Below are 22,921 nucleotides of genomic sequence, written 5' to 3' on the forward strand. Positions count from 1 at the left end.
TGTTAGACCAGAAACTATCAGATACTTAGAGGAAAATATTGGAAGAACTTTTTTCCGCATAAATTTTAAAGACATTTTCAATGAAACGAATCCAATTACAAGGAAGACTAAGGCAAGTATAAACCTATGGGACTACATCAAATTAAAAAGCTTCTTCACAGCAAAAGAAACCACTACCCAAACCAAGAGACCCCTCACAGAATGGGAGAAGATCTTTACATGCCATACATCAGATAAGAGTTTAATAACCAACATATATAAAGAGCTTGCCAGACTCAACAACAAGACAACAAATAACCCCATCCAAAAATGGGGGGAGGACTTGGACAGAATATTCACCACAGAAGAGATCCAAAAGGCCGAGAAACACATGAAAAAATGCTCCAAGTCTCTGATTGTCAGAGAAATGCAAATCAAGACAACAATGAGATATCACTTCACTCCTGTGAGAATGTCACACATCAGAAAAGGTAACAGCAGCAAATGCTGGAGAGGGTGTGGGGTCAAAGGAACCCTCCTGCACTGCTGGTGGGAATGTCAATTGGTCCAACCTCTGTGGAGAACAGTCTGGAGAACTCTCAGAAGGCTAGAAATGAACCTACCCTATGACCCTGCAATTCCCCTCCTGGGGATATATCCTAAGGAACCCAAAACAGCCATCCAAAAAGATCTGTGTACACATATGTTCTTGGCAGCACAATTTGTAATAGCCAAAACCTGGAAGCAACCCAGGTGTCCAACAACAGATGAGTGGCTGAGCAAGTTGTGGTATATATACACAATGGAATACTACTCAGCTGTAGAAAATGGTGACTTCACCGTTTTCAGCCGATCTTGGATGGACCTTGAAAAAATCATGTTGAGTGAAATAAGTCAGAAACAGAAGGATGAATATGGGATGCTCTCACTCTCAGGCCGAAGTTGAAAAACAAGATTAGAAAAGAAAACACAAGTCGAACCTGAAATGGAATTGGAGTATTACACCAAAATAAAAGACTCTGGGGTGGGTGGGGAGAATACAGGTCCATGAAAGATGATGAATGACATAGTGGGGGTTGTATTGTTAAATGGGAATCTGGGGAATGTTATGCATGTACAAACTATTGTATTTACTGTTGAATGTAAAACATTAATTCCCCAATAAAGAAATAAATTATTTAAAAAAAAAAAAAGAAAGTAGAAGAGGTAGTAAGAGGTATCCTATAATGCGTTAGGACTAAGAATTAGCAAGCTAATAAGGGCAGAAATTATGTAGGTAAAAATGAGAACTGGATTATACGTGGTTTTATGTCAGAGGTATAACAAAAGGCAACAAAGATGGAACTGTTATAGGGGATTCCAAAGAAATCTTTCCTAAGATATTTTGTCAATACACAGCCCATAGCTGAAGACAAACTGAAAGCTTAGCCTAAATCCCCAGCCAGACTTTACCGTTGCTGTTTTTCCCGCCGAGCAATTTCTTTAAGTTTGAAGGCTGCCTCACAACGTCGTCGCCTCCGGTCCCCACGCTCTGCAGCCTCTATCTTCATCTGTTCTTTCTTGTAGCTGCGCTGATAGGCTGTAACTAAACGCCTAAGCCTAGCTGTCAGAGCGGAGCCTGGAGGCCAGAATAAATGGCCTGGCTGTTGGGTCACCTGAGCTGTGAAAATCAAAGTAGAATGAACAGAAAATACAGGGAGGGTAGTAGAGGCAATACCGATATCCCAACCCAAGCAAAATTTAAGTTCTTGGGAATTCCAGAATAGGACAAAATTCAGTCAATAATTCTGCAGCCCTACCACCCCGCATCAAATTGAACTAGTTAACCTAGATGTTTACCTTCATCTCCATCAATGACTGAGATCTCCTCGTCCATCATCATCAAAGGATCTCCCTACAGAGAGAGATTCACCCCACAGGAGGTGAGGAGGAAAAGGACGGGGAATTTGCATTCAGAAACCACTATATTGTATGAATGTATGACTACAAGAGATCAGGACTTCAGCTTGAGAGTCCAAAGCTTAATCACTGCGACACCTCCCGGACCACGTCATTTCTTCTTAATGACTTGAAAATATTGAGATACAGGCCAGTGAAACAGCTCACTTGGACAGTGTCTTGCTTTGCCATGTGAAAAGAAGTAGGTTCAAGCATCCAAACACACTGAAGGAAGCTTCAGTGCTGTGCAACCTCTCTCTCTTAAAATAAATAGACTCAGGAATTTAGAAAGTAAAATTTTTCTTTTTTCTTTTTCTGTACCTTCTGTGTGGTTTTATTTTCCTGGGCACTTACTACTGTAATTGTACTTTTTCCTTGTTTAAAAAAAAAAATCAATAATATAAAAGGTTATTTCTTTCTGGGTAGAGTGGAATTATAATATAGAATAATCATCAAGAGCTGATCATTCAAAAATCATGATTTTAAAAGTAAAATTTTTTTTTATCACTTGTATTGGTGGGGTGTTAATGATTCATATTGCAGTCATCTGCCAGATGAGCATTTTCCCTTTAAAACACTCTTACCCACATCTTAGGTCCCTTTTTTTTGGCCTCCAGGGTTATTGCCGGGGCTCAGTGCCTGCACCACAAATCCACTGCTCCTGGAGGCCATTTTTTCTCTTTTGTTACCCTGGTTGCTTTACCATTGTTGTGGTTATTATTATCATCGTTATTGATATCACTGTTGTTGGATAGGACAGTGAGAAATGGAGAGAGGAGGGGAAGACAGAGAGGGGGAGAGAAAGACAGACACCTGCAGACCGACTTCACTGTCTGTGAAGCGACCCCCCTGCAGATGGGGAGCCGGGGGCTCGAACCGGGATCCTTCTGCCGGTCCTTGCGCTTTGCGCCACGTGCGTTTAACCCACTATGCTACCGCCTGACACCCCTTAGGTCCCTTTCTACCATGCACCAAGACCCCAAGGTTCTCTTCAGGCCTGCCCGCCCTCCCTCCCCCTCCTTCTCCAAGGACTTTTCTTTGATACATCAATTTGTATTACATACACCAGGCCCAGTCTAAGAACAACATATTTATTTTTATATATATTTATTTTCCCTTTTGTTGCCCTTGTTGTTTTAATTGTTATTGTAGTTATTGTTGTTGTTATTAATGTCACTGTTGTTGGATAGGACAGAGAGAAATGGAGAGAGGAGGGGAAGACAGAGAGGGGGAGAGAAAGACAGACACCTGCAGACCTGCTTCACTGCTTGTGAAGCGACTCCCCTGCAGGTGGGGAGCCAGGGGCTTGAACCGGGATCCTTACTCGGGTCCTTGTGCTTTGTACCATGTGTGTTTAACCCGCTGCGATACGCCCAACCCTCAGAATAACATATTTCTATGTCTAACTTAGGTTGTATCTTCTCCGAAAAGCCATTCCTGATGATCTCGATGTGACATTAAAACCCTTCCCATTCATAATTTATGTTCTTGAGTGGTAAGTACTTTCCATTTTGTATTAGTAAGTCATCAAAATACTGTAGGATCCAGGGGATAAGAGAATATTATTAACAATCCCTCACCTCATCATCTTGGTCTTTTGGTGGACCTTGAAGTGGTTTATACTCAGGATCTTCACAATCCTTATCGAAGTCAACCCTAAAAATATTCAGAGGCATGAGAAAATGTTAAAAAAAAAAAATGCCTTTTTTAAAAAAAATCTTCCCATTACCTATGATAAAACCTTACCAAATATGTAATCCAGCATGGAACAGCCTTTTCTTTGATTTTTGATATAATGGCAAGTTAGGTATCAAACTGTAAATTTAAAGTTAAGCAGAGACTTCAACAGGAAAAAAAAAAAAAATCTGACCAAGAATCATTTCTAAATTGCTTGAATTAGGACACTTCCTTACTGTTTAATTTTTTTTTTTTTTTTTTTAAATTGAACACTTCTAAGCTCTGGCTTCTGGTGATAGCAGGGGCTGAACTTACGAACTCAGAGCCACAGATATGGAAGCGAATGTTTATTTATCTATTTTTTAAATTTATTTTCCCTTTTGTTGCCCTTGTTATTTTTATTGTTGTTGTAGTTATTGTTGTTGATGATGTTGTCATTACTGTATAGGACAGAGAAAAATGGAAAGAGGGGAAGACAGAGAGGGGGAGAGAAAGATAGACACCTGCAGACCTGCTTCACCGCCTGTGAAGCGACTCCCCTGCAGGTGGGAGCCGGGGGCTCGAACCGGGATCCTTAGGCCGGTCCTTGGCACTTTACACCACCTGGCTTAACCCGCTGCGTTACCGCCCGACACCCTGCTTGTTCATTTCTAATTCTTTGCTCTATCTGAAGGTAAGAGTGGTAAAATAATTTATAATAAAACAAAGATCAGGCAGCTGAGGCAATGGCGAAGTGGCAGAGCATGGACCTTTCCTGGCTGAGGTTCCCAGTTCCATCCTTTGCATCTCATGTGTCGGAGTGGTGCTCTGGCCCCTACTCCCTCCCCCCACCTCTCTCCATTGCTTCATGTGGATGACTGTCACATGTGTTAAAATAAATCTATGGGGGGGGGAGAGAGAGAGAGACCAAGACCTAATTTTCTTTGAGGACCCTGAATTAAGTGAATGGAGTATGTCATGCTCAATCCCAAAAGTGGTTATCTGTGAACTAAGCCAACTGTTTTACATGCCTCTCAGGTCTCCACATGAGAAGTTTTGTTAAACTCACCGACACCCAAACCAGGGCAACACTGCCCTGCCTGGTGGCTCAGTATTAGCATGGCAACTCATCACTGAGGCATGTAGATAGGCAGGAAAAAAAGAAGTCTTTATGTATTAGCCATCACAGGGAGATATAAAAGCAGGACTAACACTCCCTAAGGTGCTACCACTTAGGTTACATAGAGTTGTACTGACTGTGACCTTTCGAAAGAGCCTGCTATCTATCCTCTCACCCATTATAACTGTACAGAAAAACGCTGCAAAGAAGACGGAATACTACATCAGAGAAACCATTCTCGAGCAACATTGTCAGCCTTAGTTACGACTTATGGCAATACGTGGACTCAGACCAGCTTCTGAAGTCCTTTATGATGCATCTGCTCATTGTTAAGAATTTACTATTCACGAACAGCAACACAGTTAAGAATACTAATGGGGTGGAGAAAGGAGCAGAGGCTGTGCAGTGGTACATCCAGCTGAATGTGCAAGAATCCAGGTTCAAGCCCTGATCCCCACCTGCAAGAGGGGAAGCTTTACAAATAATGAAGCAATGTTGCAGGTATCTCTCTCTCTCTCTCTCTCTCTCTCTGTGCCATCTCAATGTCTTTTATCTCTATCCAAAATAAATAAGTAAATAAGCTTGTGCTTACCCTTCCACTATGTCAGAGAAATTATCCAACACTCGATGTTCTGCGGCAATGGCTTTGTCATCTGGCCGCCCAGCCTTTTCCAGGAAGCATAAAGCTGGATCTGCCCTCATAGTATTATATTTCTCATAGCCTAGGAAAAAAAGGGGGGGGGGCAAAAATTAAAGGAAGTCAGAGATTCATTCTGCCTCTGCCCTTACTCTACATGTTATGGAAATAGAATACCTGAACTATTTTGCTCATAATACAAAAATAGTTAAAATGTTAACTCAGGGACTAGGGAGACAGCATAATGGTTCTGCAAAAGACTTTCACAGCTGAGGCTCTGAGGTCTCAGTTCAATCCCTAGCACCGCCATAAGCCTGAGCTGAGCAATGCTCTAGTCTCTCAAGTCCTGCAAGTACTGTACTCTACCAGCCAAACTATGTTCCCAACTGTTTCATTATTTTATTTTTAAATATGTTTTTCAATCTTTTAAAATTATCTTTATTTTCTGGATAGAGACAGAGGGAAAAGGGTGATAGAGAGGGAGAGAAACAGAAAGACACATGCAGCCCTACTTCACCACTTGTGAAGCTTTCCCTCTGCAGGTGGGGACTGGAGGCTTGAACCTAGGTCCTGGTGTATTGTAACAAGTACACTTAACCAGGTGCGCCAACACCTGGCCCCCTTAATCCTTTTTTAAATTTTTTTAAGATTTTATTTGTTTATTAATGAGAGTGTTAAGATGAGAGAAAGAGAACTGGATACCTGGGGATTAAACTGGGACCTCATGGTTGAAGATCTGACACTTTATATACTGTGTGACCTCTAGGACCAAAAAGCTTTTTTTTTCTTAAAAGTTTTTCTTTCTTTCCTTCTTTCTTTTTTAAACTTCAAAGCTAAATAATTCAGGTGACAAACTCAGATGTAGGATAAGAACTTTGCACCTGTAAATAGGCACCCTGAATGTTTGATCAACACTGAATGAATGAACACATTTCAGAATGTTAAAACTCTTCCATACTTTGTCTCACAAGCACATTCAAATGTTGTGGCCAGTTCCTTATCCCATTATTATTCTCAAAAAGATGCAGATTAAATATCGTAGACAGGAAAAACATTTTTTTTTTAAATGTCTAAACAACAAGTGCAACAAAAGGGGAAAAAATACCCTCCAGGAGCAGAAGATTCATAGTGCAGGTACCTAGCCCCAACAATAACCCTGGAAACAAAAAGAAAAAAAAGTCTCTCTTGACTGGGGAGATACCAGAATCGTTATGGAGAACAACTTGCATGCCTCAGGTTTGGAGGCTCCAGGTTCAATGCCTGGCACAACCATAAACCAGAGCTGTGGCAAAATAAATAAATAAATAAGTTTATATTAAAAAAAGTTTTGAATCCAAGTTCAATACCCAGCATCCCATGTTCCAGAATGATTCTTGGGTGTTCTCCCCATGTTGTGTTAATAAAGACCTCTCTTTTCTCTTTTCTTTCCCTTTTTTTGCAAATTCGTTTTTGCTGGGTTATGGGAAATGATATGGGGACTGTTCATTTTAACCTTTTTGGGACAGTTTTTACAAGTTTCTCTTTTTCTTGGAATTGTCTGACCAGAGTGGCTCCTCAAAGAATTTCCCTGCTTACTCTTCCCTACCCCTCTCTTTAGAATCATTATTAACTAGCTCCTCCTTAGAAAGGGATTTTTTTCTTTTTCTTTATATTTAAACATTTTTATTATATTTATTTATTTTTACCTCCAGGGTTATTGCTGGGGCTCAGTACCTACACGATGAATCCACTGCTCCTGGAGGCTATTTTTTCCTTTTAGTTGCCCTTGTTGTTTATAGTTGTTGTTATTGTTGTCATTGTTGGATAGGACAGAGAGAAATGGAGACAGGAGAGGAAGACAGAGAGGGGGAGAGAAAGACAGACACCTGCAGACCTGCTTCACTGCTTATGAAACGACCCCCTGCAGGTGGGGATCTGGGGGCTTGATCCAGGACACTTTAGCTGGTCCTTGCACTTCGCACACCATGTGCGCATAACCCAGTGTGCGCTACCACCAGGTCCCAGATTTTTTTTTTCTTTTCCCTGGCTTTGGAGACTTTCTAATTCATGAAGTCACTGGGCTGAAACTTAGCACCTGTTAGCTAGATTTAAAGAGAGGAATATTCCATTTTTATATTTTATTTTTGCTCCACTATTACATGTAAACCAGAGTGACTGCTGAACACTTTGATTAGAACAGATGGTGGGAGTTCGGCGGTAGCGTAGCAGGTTAAACACACGTGGCGCAAAGCGCAAGGACTGGTGTTAGGATCCAGGTTCGAGCCCCCAACTCCCCACCTGCAGGGGAGTCACTTCACAGGTGGTGAAGCAGGTCTGCAGGTGTCTTTCTCTCCCCCATCTGTCTTTCCTTCCTCTCTCCATTTCTCTCTGTCCTATCCAACAACAACATCAATAAAACAAGAAGGGCAACAAAAGGGAGTAAATAAATAAATACCAGAAAAAAAAAAAAAAAAAAAAAAGAACAGATGGTAGACTCCCTACCTTGGGATTTAACTATCCATCTGGTCTTTCATGAACATCTATTTTAGGAACTAACTTCTCTGCTCTGAGTATTTAAGAAATAGTTTATTGACCACTAGAGAACTTAGTAGTTATTGGCCCTGGACATTTTGCTTAGTGCTCCATTTTTGTGGACATAAATATACAATCAGGAAGGCTTAGATTAAGAAAAAGTACCCACCATGCTTAAAGACTCCGATGAGTAGGGACTTATCAGCTTCACTGTCCCACCACGTTGTTGGAACCTCCAGCTGATCCACTACTGGGAACCATATGTCAATCTCACTAAATGTATAAGAGGGCAGAGTCAGCACAGCAATGAAGGAAATTAAAGGATAGTGCTTGGAAAGATCCTTGATGTCTTTTATTCCACATTAATTTAAACATTCATACATCTGCTTATTCCCTTCCACTGGTATTAAGTATAGGGTTAGAGATCTGATATCTAGCAGATTTTAATCCCAAAGATACTATAGCTTGAAATTGGTTTATCTTTCCTGGAAAGTCAAAGCATAGAAAATATTACATGGTTTTACCTGGCAATGGCACCTCCTAGCACCTTCTCGGCCTGGTCTCCAATAACCTCTTGTCTCAGATAATACAGCATTCGTACCCGCAACAGCACTCTAAGAGAGAGGCAGAGCTTGTTCAATTACAATTACAGTGTGTAAAGGGTGAAGTGGCAAATGCTTTATTTAGTCTTTGTTAAATTCCATCCTTACTTGTTACATTGATGTTTCAAGTGCTTCTTATAACTCTCATCTTGGAACAGAGTATCAGGGTTATATTTCCGGATCCAATCTGCCTTATGGATATCAAAAGTGCTTTGTGACTTTACTTTCTTCCCCTTGCGTCCACGGGGCACAGGGATAGATAGACCTGGGGCAGGGGAGACACCGAAGACTTGGATTGATAAAAACCCTTGGACCTGAAAACAACCAGGAGACCAAGAGAGAGATAAAAAGTAAAGAGTTGGTAATTACCTGAATGATTCTGCAATTCTTTCGTCTTGCCGTTTTCAGCAGGACTTATCAAATCCCAAATAAAGCCTTTGATATTCTCATCCCCACGGTAGTGTAAAAGACAGTAGACAAGAATGGCCCTGCAGATTGTCTCCACATCTCGTTCTGTCATACGTCGCTTGAAGCGTCCATGAGACAAGATATCTCGCCACCGCCCCCAACTGGGAAAACAGCAAATGAAACTGTATTAGTATTTTTCGGAATATTTTCAGGACTTTTCCATCATCCAGAGTCATCTCTCTCAAAAGATGAGAGACAAAGATACCTTACAAAAAAAAAAAAAAAGGTAACAGAATAAATAGCAGAGGACAGGGAGAAAGCTCATTTGGTAGAGTACTGACTTTATCCGACACGCACCCAGGTGTGAGCCTCCGGAACCACAGGGGAGCACCCTGCGTGGTCTGGAGGAAAGCTCTGTGAAGACTGAAACGGTGCTGTAGTCCCAGAGGTGGGGCAGTGGATAAAGTATTGGACTCTAAGGCACGAGATCTCAAATATGATCCCTGGAAGCACGTATATGAGTGCTGTCTGGTTCTCTTTCTCTGTGTCTCTCCCCATAAATGAAATATTAAATAAAAAGAGTGGAATGGGGCCAGGTGGTGGTGCACCTGTTTGAGCGCACACATTACAGTATAGAAGGACCCGGGTTTGAGTCTCCATTCCCCACCTGCAGGGGGGAAAGCTTTGAGAGTGGTGAAGCAGGGCTGCAGGTGTCTCTCTGTCTCCCCCTCCCATCTCAATTTCTGGCTGTCTCTAGCCAATAAATAAAGATAAATTTAAAAATTAACAACAGAAAAAGAGTAGAAAATTACTGTGATGCTTCTCTTCTCTGAGGCTGGATGAAGAATTGGAAAGAACAAGTTCACTAGGAGTAATGGAATCATGCAGGCACAAGGTCCTAGCTATCAACAAACATAATATACTCCCTGTAAGGCAAAACACTTTCTGCGCTCCCTTCTGTTGTTGTATATTCACTTGAAAGAAAAACAGAATGTCTTATCAGGATGGATATGTACTACCTAGAAGGCAAGGTAGGTTCTTACCCATATACCAAGAGGTGCTTTTCCACCCGGAAACAATCAGTGCGTCCGTAGGTGTGATGACGGTCATGTCTGCGAGAGCGTGGGCGCTCATCATCTTCACTTTCCAAATCAGAGAATTCCACCAGGTCATCGTCTTTCAGAGTGCTGAAGTGGCGGGTCTGTTTTCGTACTCTAGGTGTGTCAATCACCAAGTTATTCTATGCAGAGAATAGAAGAAGTAACTTTTTTCATGATATGCTCATGGGAAAGGAATTAAGATAATTGTGGATTAAAATAGCCCTGGGTGTAACATCTGTAGGTACTCATATAGTATTTAAATTTTTTTTTTAATATTTAACTATTTTTCCCTTTTGTTGCCCTTGTTTTATTATTGTAGCTATTATTGTTGTTGTTATTGATGTCATCATTGTTGGATAGGACAGAGAGAAATGGAGAGAGGAGGGGAAGACAGAGAGGGGGAGAGAAAGACAGACACCTGCAAACCTGCTTCACCGCCTGTGAAGCGACGCCCCTGCAGGTGGGGAGATAGGGGCTCGAACCGGGATCCTTAAGCCAATCCTTGCACTTTGCGCCACCTGCGCTTAACCTGCTGCACTACCACCCGACTCCCCAGAGTATTTTTATGTTATGCATAATAATATACATCGAATCAGGAAGCAAAATTAAGTGACTGCTACCTAAGCATTCTAGAACTTTCTATGCGAAAGTTTTTTTTTTTGTTTTTTAATGATCCATACATCACAAACCAAAGCTGGCATAAAAGAATCAAAAGAGTCTTAAAAACTTCTAGAAGTAATGTTTTCTGCAATACTTCTTCCCCCAGAGAAAGATTCAGCTCACCTTGCTATTGAGTAGATCCATGTCTAAGTCAGCTTTTTTGGCCCACTTTTGCCAGAAATTGGGGTCATCCAGAGAAATATCTGTCCGGTTCTCAGAAGCAATGAAGCTTGCCTAGTACGGGACAAAGGAACAGAGTAAAGTTGACTAACCACTATATTGAGCAGTTATAGAACAATAATGAACTTTATTTAAAAAACATACATTTAAAAAATTCCTATCTGAATCACTGCTGTTCTAGCAACATGAACCAACAGAAGTTACCTTGGCAAAGGTAGATCCCTTTCCTTCAGACTCGATGGTGATGGTTGTGGTTCGTCTTAACAAGATTTGGTCAATGTCTTCTTCACAAAATTTGGAGCCCTCATCATCTTCCTCCATTATGGCTGCATAAGCCCCCTTTCGTAAGAGATCTTCAATCTCCTTCTTGGAGAACTGCTGGATCTACAAGATCCAATGGAAAAGATAAGAAGACTATTAAGAGTATATTATACACTACACACACACACACACACACACACACACACACACACACACACGGACATACCACTATGTACTCTATTTATTTATTTAATCCCCCTCCTCCTAAAGTACTGCTCAACTCTGGCTTGGAATTGAACTTGGGTTTTAGAGTCCCAAGCATGAAAGTGTCTTTGCATATCCATTATGCTAGCTCCTATGTCCTAGGCTTATAGCATAATGATTATGCAAAGAGACGCTCATGCCTGAGGCTCTGAGGTCCCAGGTTCACTCCCCTGCACCGCCATTTGTCAGAGCTGAGCAGTGCTCTGGTAAAAAATTAAAAAATAATAATGACAATAATGTGGTCCTAAAAATTCCAGTAGGTGAAAGAAAATACTATTAAGCTGTATCATATTCAAGGCTCATTACGATTCTAAAAATAATGCAGAATTCAAAAGGTAGTCAGATTTCTGTGTGTGTTTGGGGGGGCTTTAGCCTCTATTTTACCTCTATTACAACTGCTTAAAGCTAACAAATGTGTCTATAAATAAATTAAAGGTACTCACTCCAGTAATGTTACCATCACGACCACTCATGGACTGAAGTACAGCCTTATCTAATCCCAACTTGAGGCTGGCCTTATCAAACATCTCTCTCTCATAAGAATTACGAGTGATGAGACGGTACACTTTCACGGCTTTGCTCTGCCCAATTCGATGACACCGTGCCTGTGCCTGGTTTAAGAAGGAAAATAAATAAACAAAAAAGAAAAGGAAACAGCAAAAGTAACATAAAATTGAGGGATAGACAGACAGAAAATACCAATTTACATCTATAAAGAAGTTATGAGAAAGGGGCCAGATGGTGGCGTACCTGGTTAAATGCTCACCTTACAGTGTGCAAGGACTTAGGTTCAAGCCCCTGGCTCCCAACTGCAGGGGGAAAGCTTCATAACTGGTAAAGCAAGGCGGCAGGTGTCCTTCTGTCTCTTTCTCCCTCTACCACCCTTTCCCCTCTCAATTTCTCTCTATCTCTATTCATTAATAAAGTGTGTGTGTGTGAGAGAGAAAGAGAGAGAGAGCGCAACGGGGGGGGGGGGCGGGTAGGGACCAACTCAAAATGAAAAGTCAACATCCAAGAGTTAGTATTGCTCCGTTATTTATGCTCAAGCTAAGTATGGTCTGTGTAACCATTTCAGTAAGTGAAATTCTAATGGAATACATCCCTACCCTTTTAAAAAAATCTTTATTTATTAGATAGAGTCAGCCAGAAATCAAGAATGAAGGGAGTGATAGGGAGAAAGAGGGACACCTGTGGCACTGCCTCACCACTTATAAAACTTTCCCCTGCAGGTGGGGATCAGGGGCTTCAACCCATGTCCTTGTGCTCTGAAACATATGCATCCAACCAGGTGCGCCGCCACCCAGCCCCTCCTGACTATTCTTTACATATTATTTGTTTTGTTTTAATATTTATTTCCCCATTTGTTGCCCTTGTTGTTTTCATTGATGTTGTAGTTATTGTTGTTTAATTACTATTATTGTTATTGATGTTGTTGGATGTAACAGAGAGAAATGGAGGGGGGGAAGACAGAGAGGAGGAGAGAAAGATAGACACCTGCAGACCTGCTTCACCGTCTGTGAAGTGACTCCCCTGCAGGTGGAGAGCCCGGGGCTCGAACTGGGATCCTTACGCTGGTCCCTGCGCTTTGCGCCACATGCGCTTAACCTTCTGCGCTACCACCCGACTCCCTATGGCTGTTTTTAATGCTACAAGAGCAGAAATGAGTAGTTACACTATAGATCATAAGGCCCACTAAGCCTAAAACATTAACTTCCTAGTCCTTTACAGAAAAAAGTTCGCTGAGTTCTGATATAGACATGCAACCCAAGTGAATATAATGCCATAGTCTCTGAAAGACAATCTGCCTAAGAGATCTTGATTCTGTTGAAAGATCTCCCTGGTAGGCACTTAGTCCTTAAGACAGTGATTTCCTTTACCTGCAGGTCATTTTGTGGATTCCAGTCTGAATCAAAGATGATGCAGGTATCAGCAGCTGTGAGGTTGATACCAAGTCCACCAGCTCGTGTACATAGCAAAAACACAAAACGATCTGAATCAGGCTTGCTGAAGCGATCAATAGCAGCCTGTCGAAGGTTGCCTCTAACTCGGCCATCAATACGCTCATATAAGTACCTGTCATGAGAGTCAAAATACACTAAATTGACTAAGCAGATAAAGAGTTAAACTAGCAGACTTCAATACCAGTAACTCCGTATTTATAGATGAAAAAAAAATCTTACAGAAATTTGAGCATGTAATTTTTTTATTGTTGCAACTATTATTGTTATTATTGATATAGTCGTTGTTAGATAGGGCAGAGAGGAGGGGAAAACGGGGGGGGGGGAGAGAAAGAAACCTGCAGACCTGCTTCACTACCTGTGAAGTGACTCCCCTGTAGGTACAGAGAGAAATTGAGAGGAGGGAAAGACAGAGGGGGAGAGAAAGACAGACACCTACAGACCTGCTTCACCACCTGTGAAGTGACACACCCCACCCACAAGCCTCCCCCCCCCCCCCCCCCCCCCGCGCAGGTGGGGAGCCGGGGGCTCGAACCGGGACCCTTACGCTGGTCCTTGTGCTTTGCACTGCGTGTACTTAACCTGCTGCGCTACCGCCCGACTCCCGCCCGACTCCGGAGCATGTAAATCTTTATTTATTTTTTTCCTCCAGGGTTATTGCTGGGCTCGGTGCCTGCACCATGAATCCACCGCTACTGGAGGCCATTTTTTTCCCCCTTTTGTTGTAGCCTCGTTGTGGTTATTATTATTACCCTTGTTGATGTTGTTCATTGTTGGATAGGACAGAGAGAAATGGAGAGAGGAGGGGAAGACAGAGAGGGGGAGAGAAAGATAAGACACCTGCAGACCTGCTTCACCGCCTGTGAAGTGACTCCCCTGCAGGTGGGTGCCCGAGCAGCTTCGTGTGCTGGAGACAGAGGACCAGGGACTCATGGCTGAGCTGGGAAGCAGTATCTCTTTATTCATGTGGAACGCAGCACAATCTAAGCCATCTAAACTAACTATAATCACAATCCTGTTCATATATATATATATATTCGCCAAATAGGGTGGAAACAGGATGTGACGTAGAAAGGGTGGAGTGAAAAGACAGTGGTGGAAATCAGGGTGACTATGAGAGGGGGGCAGAGCAACGGGGGCGGAGCAAAAAGACATCAATGGGGATTAAACCAATGCCCTGCAGGGCAGGGCGGTGCTTAGTTAACAGTGGTTATGCAGGGGGGATTAAACCAATGAAACAGAAGGGGTTTTAGAAGCAGAATTAGAAGCATACCAACAGGTGGGAAGCCGGAGGCTCAAACCGGGATCCTAACGCAGGTGCGCCTAACCCACTGCACCACCACCGCACCACCACCGGACGCCCACATGTAAATCTTAATAACTGTCTTATCCCAGTCATGGGGTCAGGTTGAATTAAACTCAGAACCTCCAGGTTTTTGCAGTTTTATGAGGACACGGGCACGGGATGACTCTTCTCACCTCCTCTGGATTAAATAATCCTCTAGGATATCTAGGCAGCGTACCATCTGGGAGAAGATCAGAACCTTATGTCCACCAGCTTTAAGTTTTGGAAGTAACTTGTCAATAAGAACCAGTTTGCCAGCTGAGCGAACCATGGCCTGCAGGTGGAAGTCATGAGGTATAATATGACAAGCTTCTCGAAATTCTGTTAAGATCTTCTCTTCTGCACCTGCCAAAACAAAAATCAAACATGACGGTGAGATCCGGAGGAACATACTACAGTTGGGGTGTATTTAACTGAGACAGAGAGAGAAAGAGAAGTTATCTCAATTGAGATTAACACTTCACATCTAATAAAACTGCAGCATAAGAAAAAAATTTTTTTTTCTAAGTCATCTTGAAATGTGTTATACTAAAATCTCCCAAGGGAAGGAGGGGAGTGGGGGTAGGGCTGTGGTTACCCAGTTGAGCACACACACGCACAGGCTCCAGCTTCAAGCCCCTGCTTCTCACCGGTGGGGGTGGGGATGGGCAGAGACCCCCTCCCTACACACACACACACACACACTCCCTCCCCCCCCCCCCCTCCATGAGCAGTGAAGGTCTACAGGTTGTCTATCTTTCTCTCTTCCTCTCCCGCCCCTCTCAATTTCTCTCTGTATCAAATAAAGCTGAAAGAAAATAAGAAAGAGAGAGGGAGGGAGGGAGGGAGGGAGCCAGAGGCTCGAACTGGAATCCTTCCGCTGGTCCTTGCTCCTTGCGCTTTGCGCCACCTGCGCTCAACCCGCTGCACTACCGCCCAACTCCCCTCTCTCTGTTTTAAAGAGACAACAAGAACAACTAGAAAAGTACATGCAGACAACTATTATTAGCCCATGGATGACCTCTAAAATAGAACCAGAAAAATAAGATTATGATTGAAGTCATTTATCCAAAGAATAAAACAATCTGAATTCTTTTTATTGCAACTAAACAGTAAAAACCATTTAATTTCCTTAAACACTTTAGTGAACAGCAGACAACAAAGCACTACTCTGGCATATTTGCTGCCAGAGATTAAACCTAGACCTCAAGCATGCAAGTCCTGCACTCTACCCACTGTGCCACTTCTCCACCTGTCCTGTCAAATTTTGGAGATTATGCAAGATCAAAAGAGTTTCAAAGATGATACTTGTAAGAACATTTAAAAAAAAAAATCCCTAAATCAATCCAAGCCCTATGGAGAGCAGTCTGGAGACTCTTAGAAGGCTAGACGTGGACCTACCCGATGACCCTGCAATTCCTCTCTTGGGGATATATCCTAAGGAACCAAACACACCCATCCAAAATGATCTATGTATACCTATGTTCATAGCAGAACAATTTGTAATAGCCAAAACCTGGAAGCAAGCTAGGTATCCAACAACAGATAAGTGGCTGTTGTCTAAGAGGCCAGGCAGTAGCACACCTGATTAAGTCCACACATCACAGTGTGCAAGGACCTGGGATCAAACTCCTAGTCCCCACCCGCAGAGTGAAAGCTTCATAAGTGGTGAGGTAGGGATGGCGGTGTCTCTCTGTCTCTTTCCCTCTCTATTTCCCTCCCCCTCCTCAATTTCTATTTCTATATAATAAATAAATATTTATTATAAAGAAAGTTGTGGTACATCTATATACACAGTGAACTACTACTCAGCTATGAAGAATGATGATTTCATCTTTTTCATTTTATCTTGGAGAGAGCTTGAAGGAATTATGTTAAGTGAGACAAGCCAAACAGAGAAGGGTGAATATGGGATGCTCTCACTCATGGACAGAAGTTGCGAAAGGAAATACAAAGTAGAACTTGGACTGGGTTTGTTGTATTGCTCCAAAATAAAGGACTGGGGTGGGGGTGGGGGTGGGGCTTTCAAGTCCTGGTGCAGGATGATAGAGGAGGATCTAGGCTGATGGTGAGAGTGTTTGGTAGAAAATTGAGAAATTTTACACATGTATCAACTACCACATTTACTATAAGCCATTAATCCCACTCAATAAAAATAAATAAAATAGTAAAAAAGAAAAAAAAAAAGACCCTATGCTCTAAAAAACTGGGCTGGGTCAGGCAGCGCACCCACTGTTCCTGATGACAATCACAGAGAAAGTAAACGTTTACGATGGCCATACCACCATGAACACGCCTGTCGTCTGCTGCAAGTGAATACTGGTAGTGTAGAGATTCAGGCATTCTCCACGTATCCCCTTACCATTGATGAGGTATGGGTGGTTACAGCATTTGCGCAATTCCATCATTGTGTTGAGCAGATTAGGCATGTTAGTGTGACCTGCCCCTTTGGAGAGGAAGGAGAAATTCTTCTCCAGAATAGCCCGGTAGTATTTCTTCTGGATGTTTGTTAGCTCTACTTCAATAATGGTTTCCTGTTTGGGCGCCAGGTTTTTTTCAACATCCTCTTTGAGCCTTCTAAGCATCATTGGCTTGAGAATGGCCTGTAGCTTCTGAACCTGAGTATAACATGGAAGCAAAAGTCACAAACAAGTTGATAAACATTTTCAGGAAAGACAGAAACATGGAGAAACACAATGAGAGTTTTCAAGTATGTGGGAAATTTGAATTTAAGACAATGCCCACAAAGACAATAGGGTCAAGGCTACTGAGACGGTCAGAAAGGCATGTGGTTTTGTTGGCAGTAAATGTCTGTGTAGTGCAAGCTTTACATTTCTTTTTTTTTAATTTTTTTAATTTAATATTTCCTTTTGTTGCCCTTGATGTTTTATTGTTGTAGTTACTGATATCGTTGTTGTTGGATAAGACAGAGAGAATTGGAGAGAGGAAAAGACAGGAAAGGGGAGAGAAAGATAGACACCTGCAGACCTGCTTCACCGCTTGTGAAGCGACTCCCCTGCAGGTGGGGAGCCGGAGGCTTGAATCAGTCCTTACACCGGTACTTGTGCTTCGCGCCACATGCGCTTAACCCGCTATGCTACCACCCGACTCCCAAGCTTTACTTTTTTTTTTAAGTTTTTTATTTATTTATGAATTCCCTTTTGTTGCCCTTGTTGTTTTATTGTTGTAGTTATTGATGTCGTCATTGTTAGACAGGACAGAGAAATGGAGAGAGAAGGAGAAGACAGGGGGAGAGAAAGACAGACACCTGCAGACCTGCTTCACCGCCTGTGAGGCGACTCCCCTGCAGGTGGGGAGCCGGGGGCTCGAACCGGGATTCTTATGCCCGTCCTTGCGCTTTGCGCCACGTGCGCTTAACCCGCTGCGCTACCATCTGACTGCCAGCTTTACATTTCTTATCCAAGGTCAGTACCTAGCCTTCTTACCTGTTCCTCTGTCTTGAGATCCCCAAAGTCCTTGAGAAATTCTGATTCAGAAGGGAACTGTGAAGGTTCCAAGAAGTGAAGCAAGCTAAATAGTTCTTCCACAGTATTTTGCAATGGTGTTCCTGTGAGTAGCACTTTGTGTTCCTAGAAATAGAGAAAACAAATGAATGATTAAAAAAAAAAAAAGACTTCTATAGCTGCCTACCAACATGATTTAACTCTTTTTTCTGTAAAATTATGAGACTGGACTAGATTACTATCTTAACTTTTCATTCACTTGCTCCTTCTTGTGATAAAACACAAAACATTAAAAAATCTGATTATTTAATGTATCAAATTAAAGATTATAAGCGAACAAAGAACTAATGGTTTAAAATATGCTTCCCCCACCCCTTTCCAATTACATATGCCTCTCCACACTCAACTCCCCAGATATCCTGCTATGTCCCCCTCTAGGGGAAGTACCTGTGCTGGATTAAATATGGCCATTAATTCTTTGGAGCTCCTCCTATCAAGGTTCACCCCTTGAATCTGAGCTTGCCTTGTGACTTGTTCTGACAAAGAGAATGTAGCAGAAGCAATATTGTGTAAGTTTCAAAGCCTATACTTCAAAGGCCATACAGCTTTTGCCTTTTCGCTCTTGAAATCCTGCTTTGATACCATCAGGTAATAAAGAAGCCCAGTCTGGTCTACAGGAGGCTGACTGGCCAGGAAAGGGACCTAATGTGACCCAGTCAACAACCAGCATTGACTGCCTGTTATAACCACATGAAAAACTCAGATAAGCCCATGAGAAGAAGGGCCTTGATGAGCCCAGGTTAAGCTGCTGAGCTCAAGAATCTTTAAAATACGTAGCTGTTGCCTCAAGTCCACTAATTTTGGGTTAGTTTTTATGTAGCAATAGGTAACTAGTATAAATATCCCACTTCTCCACCTAGTTGAGACCCATTAACCTAATCTATTTAATTCTAAAATTCAAGTGATTTTTATTTGACTATCAGGTTACCAATTCCATAGATCAACCCTCCCTGCCCCCACAACCCAATACCAAGTCTCGGTTAACCTAGAGTTTATTTCATTACAAGTCATCTGCCCACAAGTCAGTGTTAGAAACTCACTAGGTCCATGTGCTTCAGACTGTCAAGCAACTTGCAATTACGGTTCTTCAGGCGATGGGCTTCATCAATGATGACACAACGCCACTCGATCTCACGAAGTTCAGGACAGTCTGACAAAATCATCTCAAAAGTGGTGATCAGGGCATCAAACTTGTACGCACCCGGGATGAGACGTCCCTACGTATTAAGGGAATAAAGTCAGAAAAGGCCTGCTATGGACTTAAAAGAGACCCACTTCTGGATAAAGAAACATTCTCTTTTCCACAATCAAGCAAGCTTAATGGAAAATACAAACATCATCATCATCATCACCACACTTCACTGTTTGCTATCTTCCATGCAGGGAGCCGAAAGTCACTGAATGCAAAATACATCATCTTCTCAACATATTCAGTGTTCTAGGAAAACGACAGATCTCAATGAATGAAGCTAGACATCTCTGACTACATTAACAGGTTGTTGGAAACATCTTTCTTTTTAAAATTTGTTTTATTTATTTAAGGTTTCATTTATTTGTGAAAAAGATAGGAGAGAGAAAGAAGCAGACATCACACTCTGGTACATGTGCTGCCGGGGATTAAACTTGGGACCCTATGCTTAAGATCCTGATGCTTTATCCACTGCACTACCCTCCTGGGCCACGGAAACATATTTTTCTATGCAAAATGTCATGATTTTTCCAAAAATCCTATATGCTTACTTCATGTTTCTCAGTCCTAAATCTTTTGATGGTTAACACAAAACCACAAGTGTTGGTCAGTGCTGAAACACACCAGATAAAACTGAATGTTTGTGGTGGTACTGCTTACTTATCTAAAAAATGGATAGAACAGAGTCTTTCAAGTAACTCAGTAGATACAGCACATGGCTTAGGAAGCATCAGGCCCTGGGTCTGATCCCTGGCACCCATGAAAGCACCAAGAACAACATCTAAAGATGTTGAGATGGAGAGAGTAGCAGCAGCTGTGTTTCCTCTTCTCTCCTCCCCTTCCCTCTCCCCAGTCATCTAGGAATATCAAAGGAGACCACCTGGGACCTCAACAAGAGAGGACTAAAACTACTCTGGGAACCCACCAAATCACCAGAGCATCCAGAGACCACAACTCTGCCCAGACCTCTAGCTCTACCAGTTGAGAAACTTCTCTAAAGAACAAGGAATATATTGTGGTCTGGGAGGTGGCGCAGTGGATAAAGCTTCAGACTCTCAAGCATGAGGTCCTGAGTTCAATCCCCGGCTCCACATGTACCAGAGTGATGTCTGTCTCTTTCTCTCTCCTCCTATGTTACTAATTAATAAATAAATAAAATCTTTAAAAAAAAAAAAAAAGAACAAGGAATATCAAAGATCACTTGAGAGAGTAACAAGACAAGACTGGGACTACTTTGGGAACCCACCATGTCACCGGTGAGAGAAAACACGTGTGTCGTGGACAGAGAGGAGCCTGAGGAGAGACTCCTGGGGCTAAAGCCCATATCTACTCCTGAGTAGACATGGTAACAGTCTGGCAGTCTGCCAGTGGAGGAGCCACCTCCAGTCTGTTTTACCAACAAAAAGACTGCTCCCGGGAGGGGAGGACTCCCCTAAGGCTCACCAAATGCAACTGTGAGTCTCCATTTGCTACTGCCCTCAGAGCCTGGAACAGCAGGGGGGAGGCCCTGTGCTGACATCTGGGAACACAGAACTGACCAGGAAACTCAGATCTACACCCCAGTAGTCTAGCAGTGGGGCCGTATAGTGGAAGCCTTTCCACATTGTTCTCCTGATGACAAGCTACCAGGGGAGGGGATGGGATGGGATATGGAATTCTGGTGGTGGGAATTGTACCCCTCTTATCCTATGGTCTTGTCAGTGTTTCCACTGTATAGATAAACTAACTAAGACCTGCGGTAGTCTTAATTAGACTGCTCTTTTAAAAATATTCCATTCATTTATTTTTAATGACAGACAGAGAGAGAGGAAGATACACATAGACAGCTAACAGAGCACTGTTCAGCTCTGGTTTATGATGGTGCTGGGGATTAAACCTGAGACTTTGGAGCCTCAGGCATGAAAGTCTTTTGCATAAGCATTATGTTGTCTCTCCAGCCCGCAGTCACTGCTCTTTTACCTAGATATGTCTTGCCATCAAGAAAGAATCCACCTGCTAACGCCCATATCCAGTGGAGAAGCAATTACAGAAGCCAGACCTTCCACCTTCTGCACCCCATAATTATCCTGGGTCCATACTCCCAGAGGGATAAAGAACAGTAAATCTTCCAGTGGAGGGGATGGGATATGGAACTTGGGTGACGGGAAATGTGTGGAACTGTACCCCTCTTATCCAACAGTCTTGATCATTAGTAAATCAATAAAAAAGGAAATATATATATGATGATATACATATATATATGATGCTGGCAATTTGCCAATTGAAGAGCCACCTCCAGTCTGTTTCACCAACAAAAAGATTGCTCAAGGGAGGAGAGGACTCCCCCAAGACTCAAAAATACAACTGTGAGTCTCCATTGCTACTGCCCTCAGAGGCTGGAGCAGCAAGGGGGAGGCCCTGTGCTGACATTGTGGGGCAGAGAACTGACCAGGAAACTCAGGAGAAGGTATACACCCCGGTGGTCTTGCAGTGGGGCTGTATAGTGGGAGCCTATCCACATTGTTCTCCTGATGAGAACATGTTGAATAACTTGCCTCAGAACCTACAGACTATAAACAGAACTTGTTTAGAAACTCACAGGGCCCAGTTTGGCTCTAGCAGCTGGCAGAATTGAGCCCAGGAGCTTTGGATCTTTGGGGTGTGGGATGTGGAAGTCTTTTTTCATAACCACAGTGCCAGCTATCCCCAACCCTGCTTTATCTCTTACTCAGGAGTGATTAAACTAAAAAACCTACTGGGAGGTAAAATGCCCTCAGGCTACCATAGCCTACAGGAAAGAAAAAGAACAAAAGGGGCTTTTTATTTATTTATTTTTTATTTTTTATTTAAGAAAGGATTAATTAACAAAACCATAGGGTAGGAGGGGTACAACTCCACACAATTCCCACCACCCAATCTCAAAAGGGGCTTTAACAACCACTGTGCTTCAACTCAGTATTGAGATAACATTGAAACAATTGTTAATTTCCACAACTGTGAACTCTTTAAGTACCTTACTTAGACACAAGTCAATCCAGGCAAGAGTGATCAGTGGACTGAAAAATACTGAGAGAAGGACCACATAACACACTATAATTATGGCTAAACTAAGGAGAAACAATGGAGAAATGAACTAGGACAAAAGTCCAGCTGAATGCCCCCAAAAGGTAGAAGCACAGAAGAATGAGATCAACATCCAAACAATAGTTGAGGAAATAGTCACAGGAGTAAGGAAAGAGTTTGAAAGAATTGTCATTAGAAATGCAGAAACAACAAATGAGACTCTGAAAGAAAGCACTATCTCAAGGTTATTAGAGAGCGGAAAGCCGAAATAGCTGAGCTAAGAGCACCACTAGCTGAACAAGCTAATACAGTATCAGAACAGGGTGCAATAAAATAGCTGAGCTACAGAAAACAACAGAAGGGAGAGAGAATAGAACAAATGAGGCAGAAAACAGAATTAGCAAGATTGAGGATGAATTAGAAAAAACTAAGAAAGAAGAGATCTCAAAAAGAAATTGAGAGATACTAAAAACAGCAACAGAGACATATGGGATGACATCAATAACAACTACAACAATAACATGGGAGCCGGGTGGTAGCACAGCTGGGTAAGTGCATGTGGCACAAA

At 42.4% G+C, this 22,921-nt stretch overlaps 1 protein-coding gene and 1 non-coding gene across 15 annotated transcripts in view; both read right to left on the reverse strand.

The window, feature by feature from the left end:
• The window catches only part of CHD8 (chromodomain helicase DNA binding protein 8), an 83,422-nt gene that overhangs the window by 6,031 nt on the left and 54,470 nt on the right, over window positions 1-22,921 (reverse strand). For 12 of the 14 annotated variants that reach the window (XM_060175368.1, XM_060175369.1, XM_060175361.1 and 9 more), the window contains 17 exons: window positions 19,163-19,339; window positions 18,045-18,188; window positions 16,961-17,216; window positions 14,754-14,964; window positions 13,194-13,389; window positions 11,760-11,927; window positions 10,996-11,175; window positions 10,735-10,845; window positions 9,895-10,091; window positions 8,813-9,012; window positions 8,552-8,732; window positions 8,366-8,455; window positions 8,011-8,114; window positions 5,286-5,415; window positions 3,498-3,573; window positions 1,819-1,873; window positions 1,432-1,639 (listed from right to left, as the gene is read on the reverse strand). In XM_060175368.1, the coding sequence (XP_060031351.1) occupies window positions 1,432-1,639; window positions 1,819-1,873; window positions 3,498-3,573; window positions 5,286-5,415; window positions 8,011-8,114; window positions 8,366-8,455; window positions 8,552-8,732; window positions 8,813-9,012; window positions 9,895-10,091; window positions 10,735-10,845; window positions 10,996-11,175; window positions 11,760-11,927; window positions 13,194-13,389; window positions 14,754-14,964; window positions 16,961-17,216; window positions 18,045-18,188; window positions 19,163-19,339 (2,684 nt within the window). The remainder of the gene's footprint in view (window positions 1-1,431; window positions 1,640-1,818; window positions 1,874-3,497; window positions 3,574-5,285; window positions 5,416-8,010; window positions 8,115-8,365; window positions 8,456-8,551; window positions 8,733-8,812; window positions 9,013-9,894; window positions 10,092-10,734; window positions 10,846-10,995; window positions 11,176-11,759; window positions 11,928-13,193; window positions 13,390-14,753; window positions 14,965-16,960; window positions 17,217-18,044; window positions 18,189-19,162; window positions 19,340-22,921) is intronic. The other 2 variants (XM_007536986.3, XM_060175374.1) reach the window with 1 other exon arrangement.
• Window positions 4,603-4,712, reverse strand: LOC132533637 (small nucleolar RNA U6-53/MBII-28). Its single transcript, XR_009545494.1, has one exon. It is a non-coding gene; the product is annotated as a small nucleolar RNA U6-53/MBII-28 (small nucleolar RNA).

The sequence above is a fragment of the Erinaceus europaeus genome, chromosome 16 (assembly GCF_950295315.1).
Source record: "Erinaceus europaeus chromosome 16, mEriEur2.1, whole genome shotgun sequence".
In the NCBI taxonomy this organism is placed as follows: Eukaryota; Metazoa; Chordata; class Mammalia; order Eulipotyphla; family Erinaceidae; genus Erinaceus; species Erinaceus europaeus.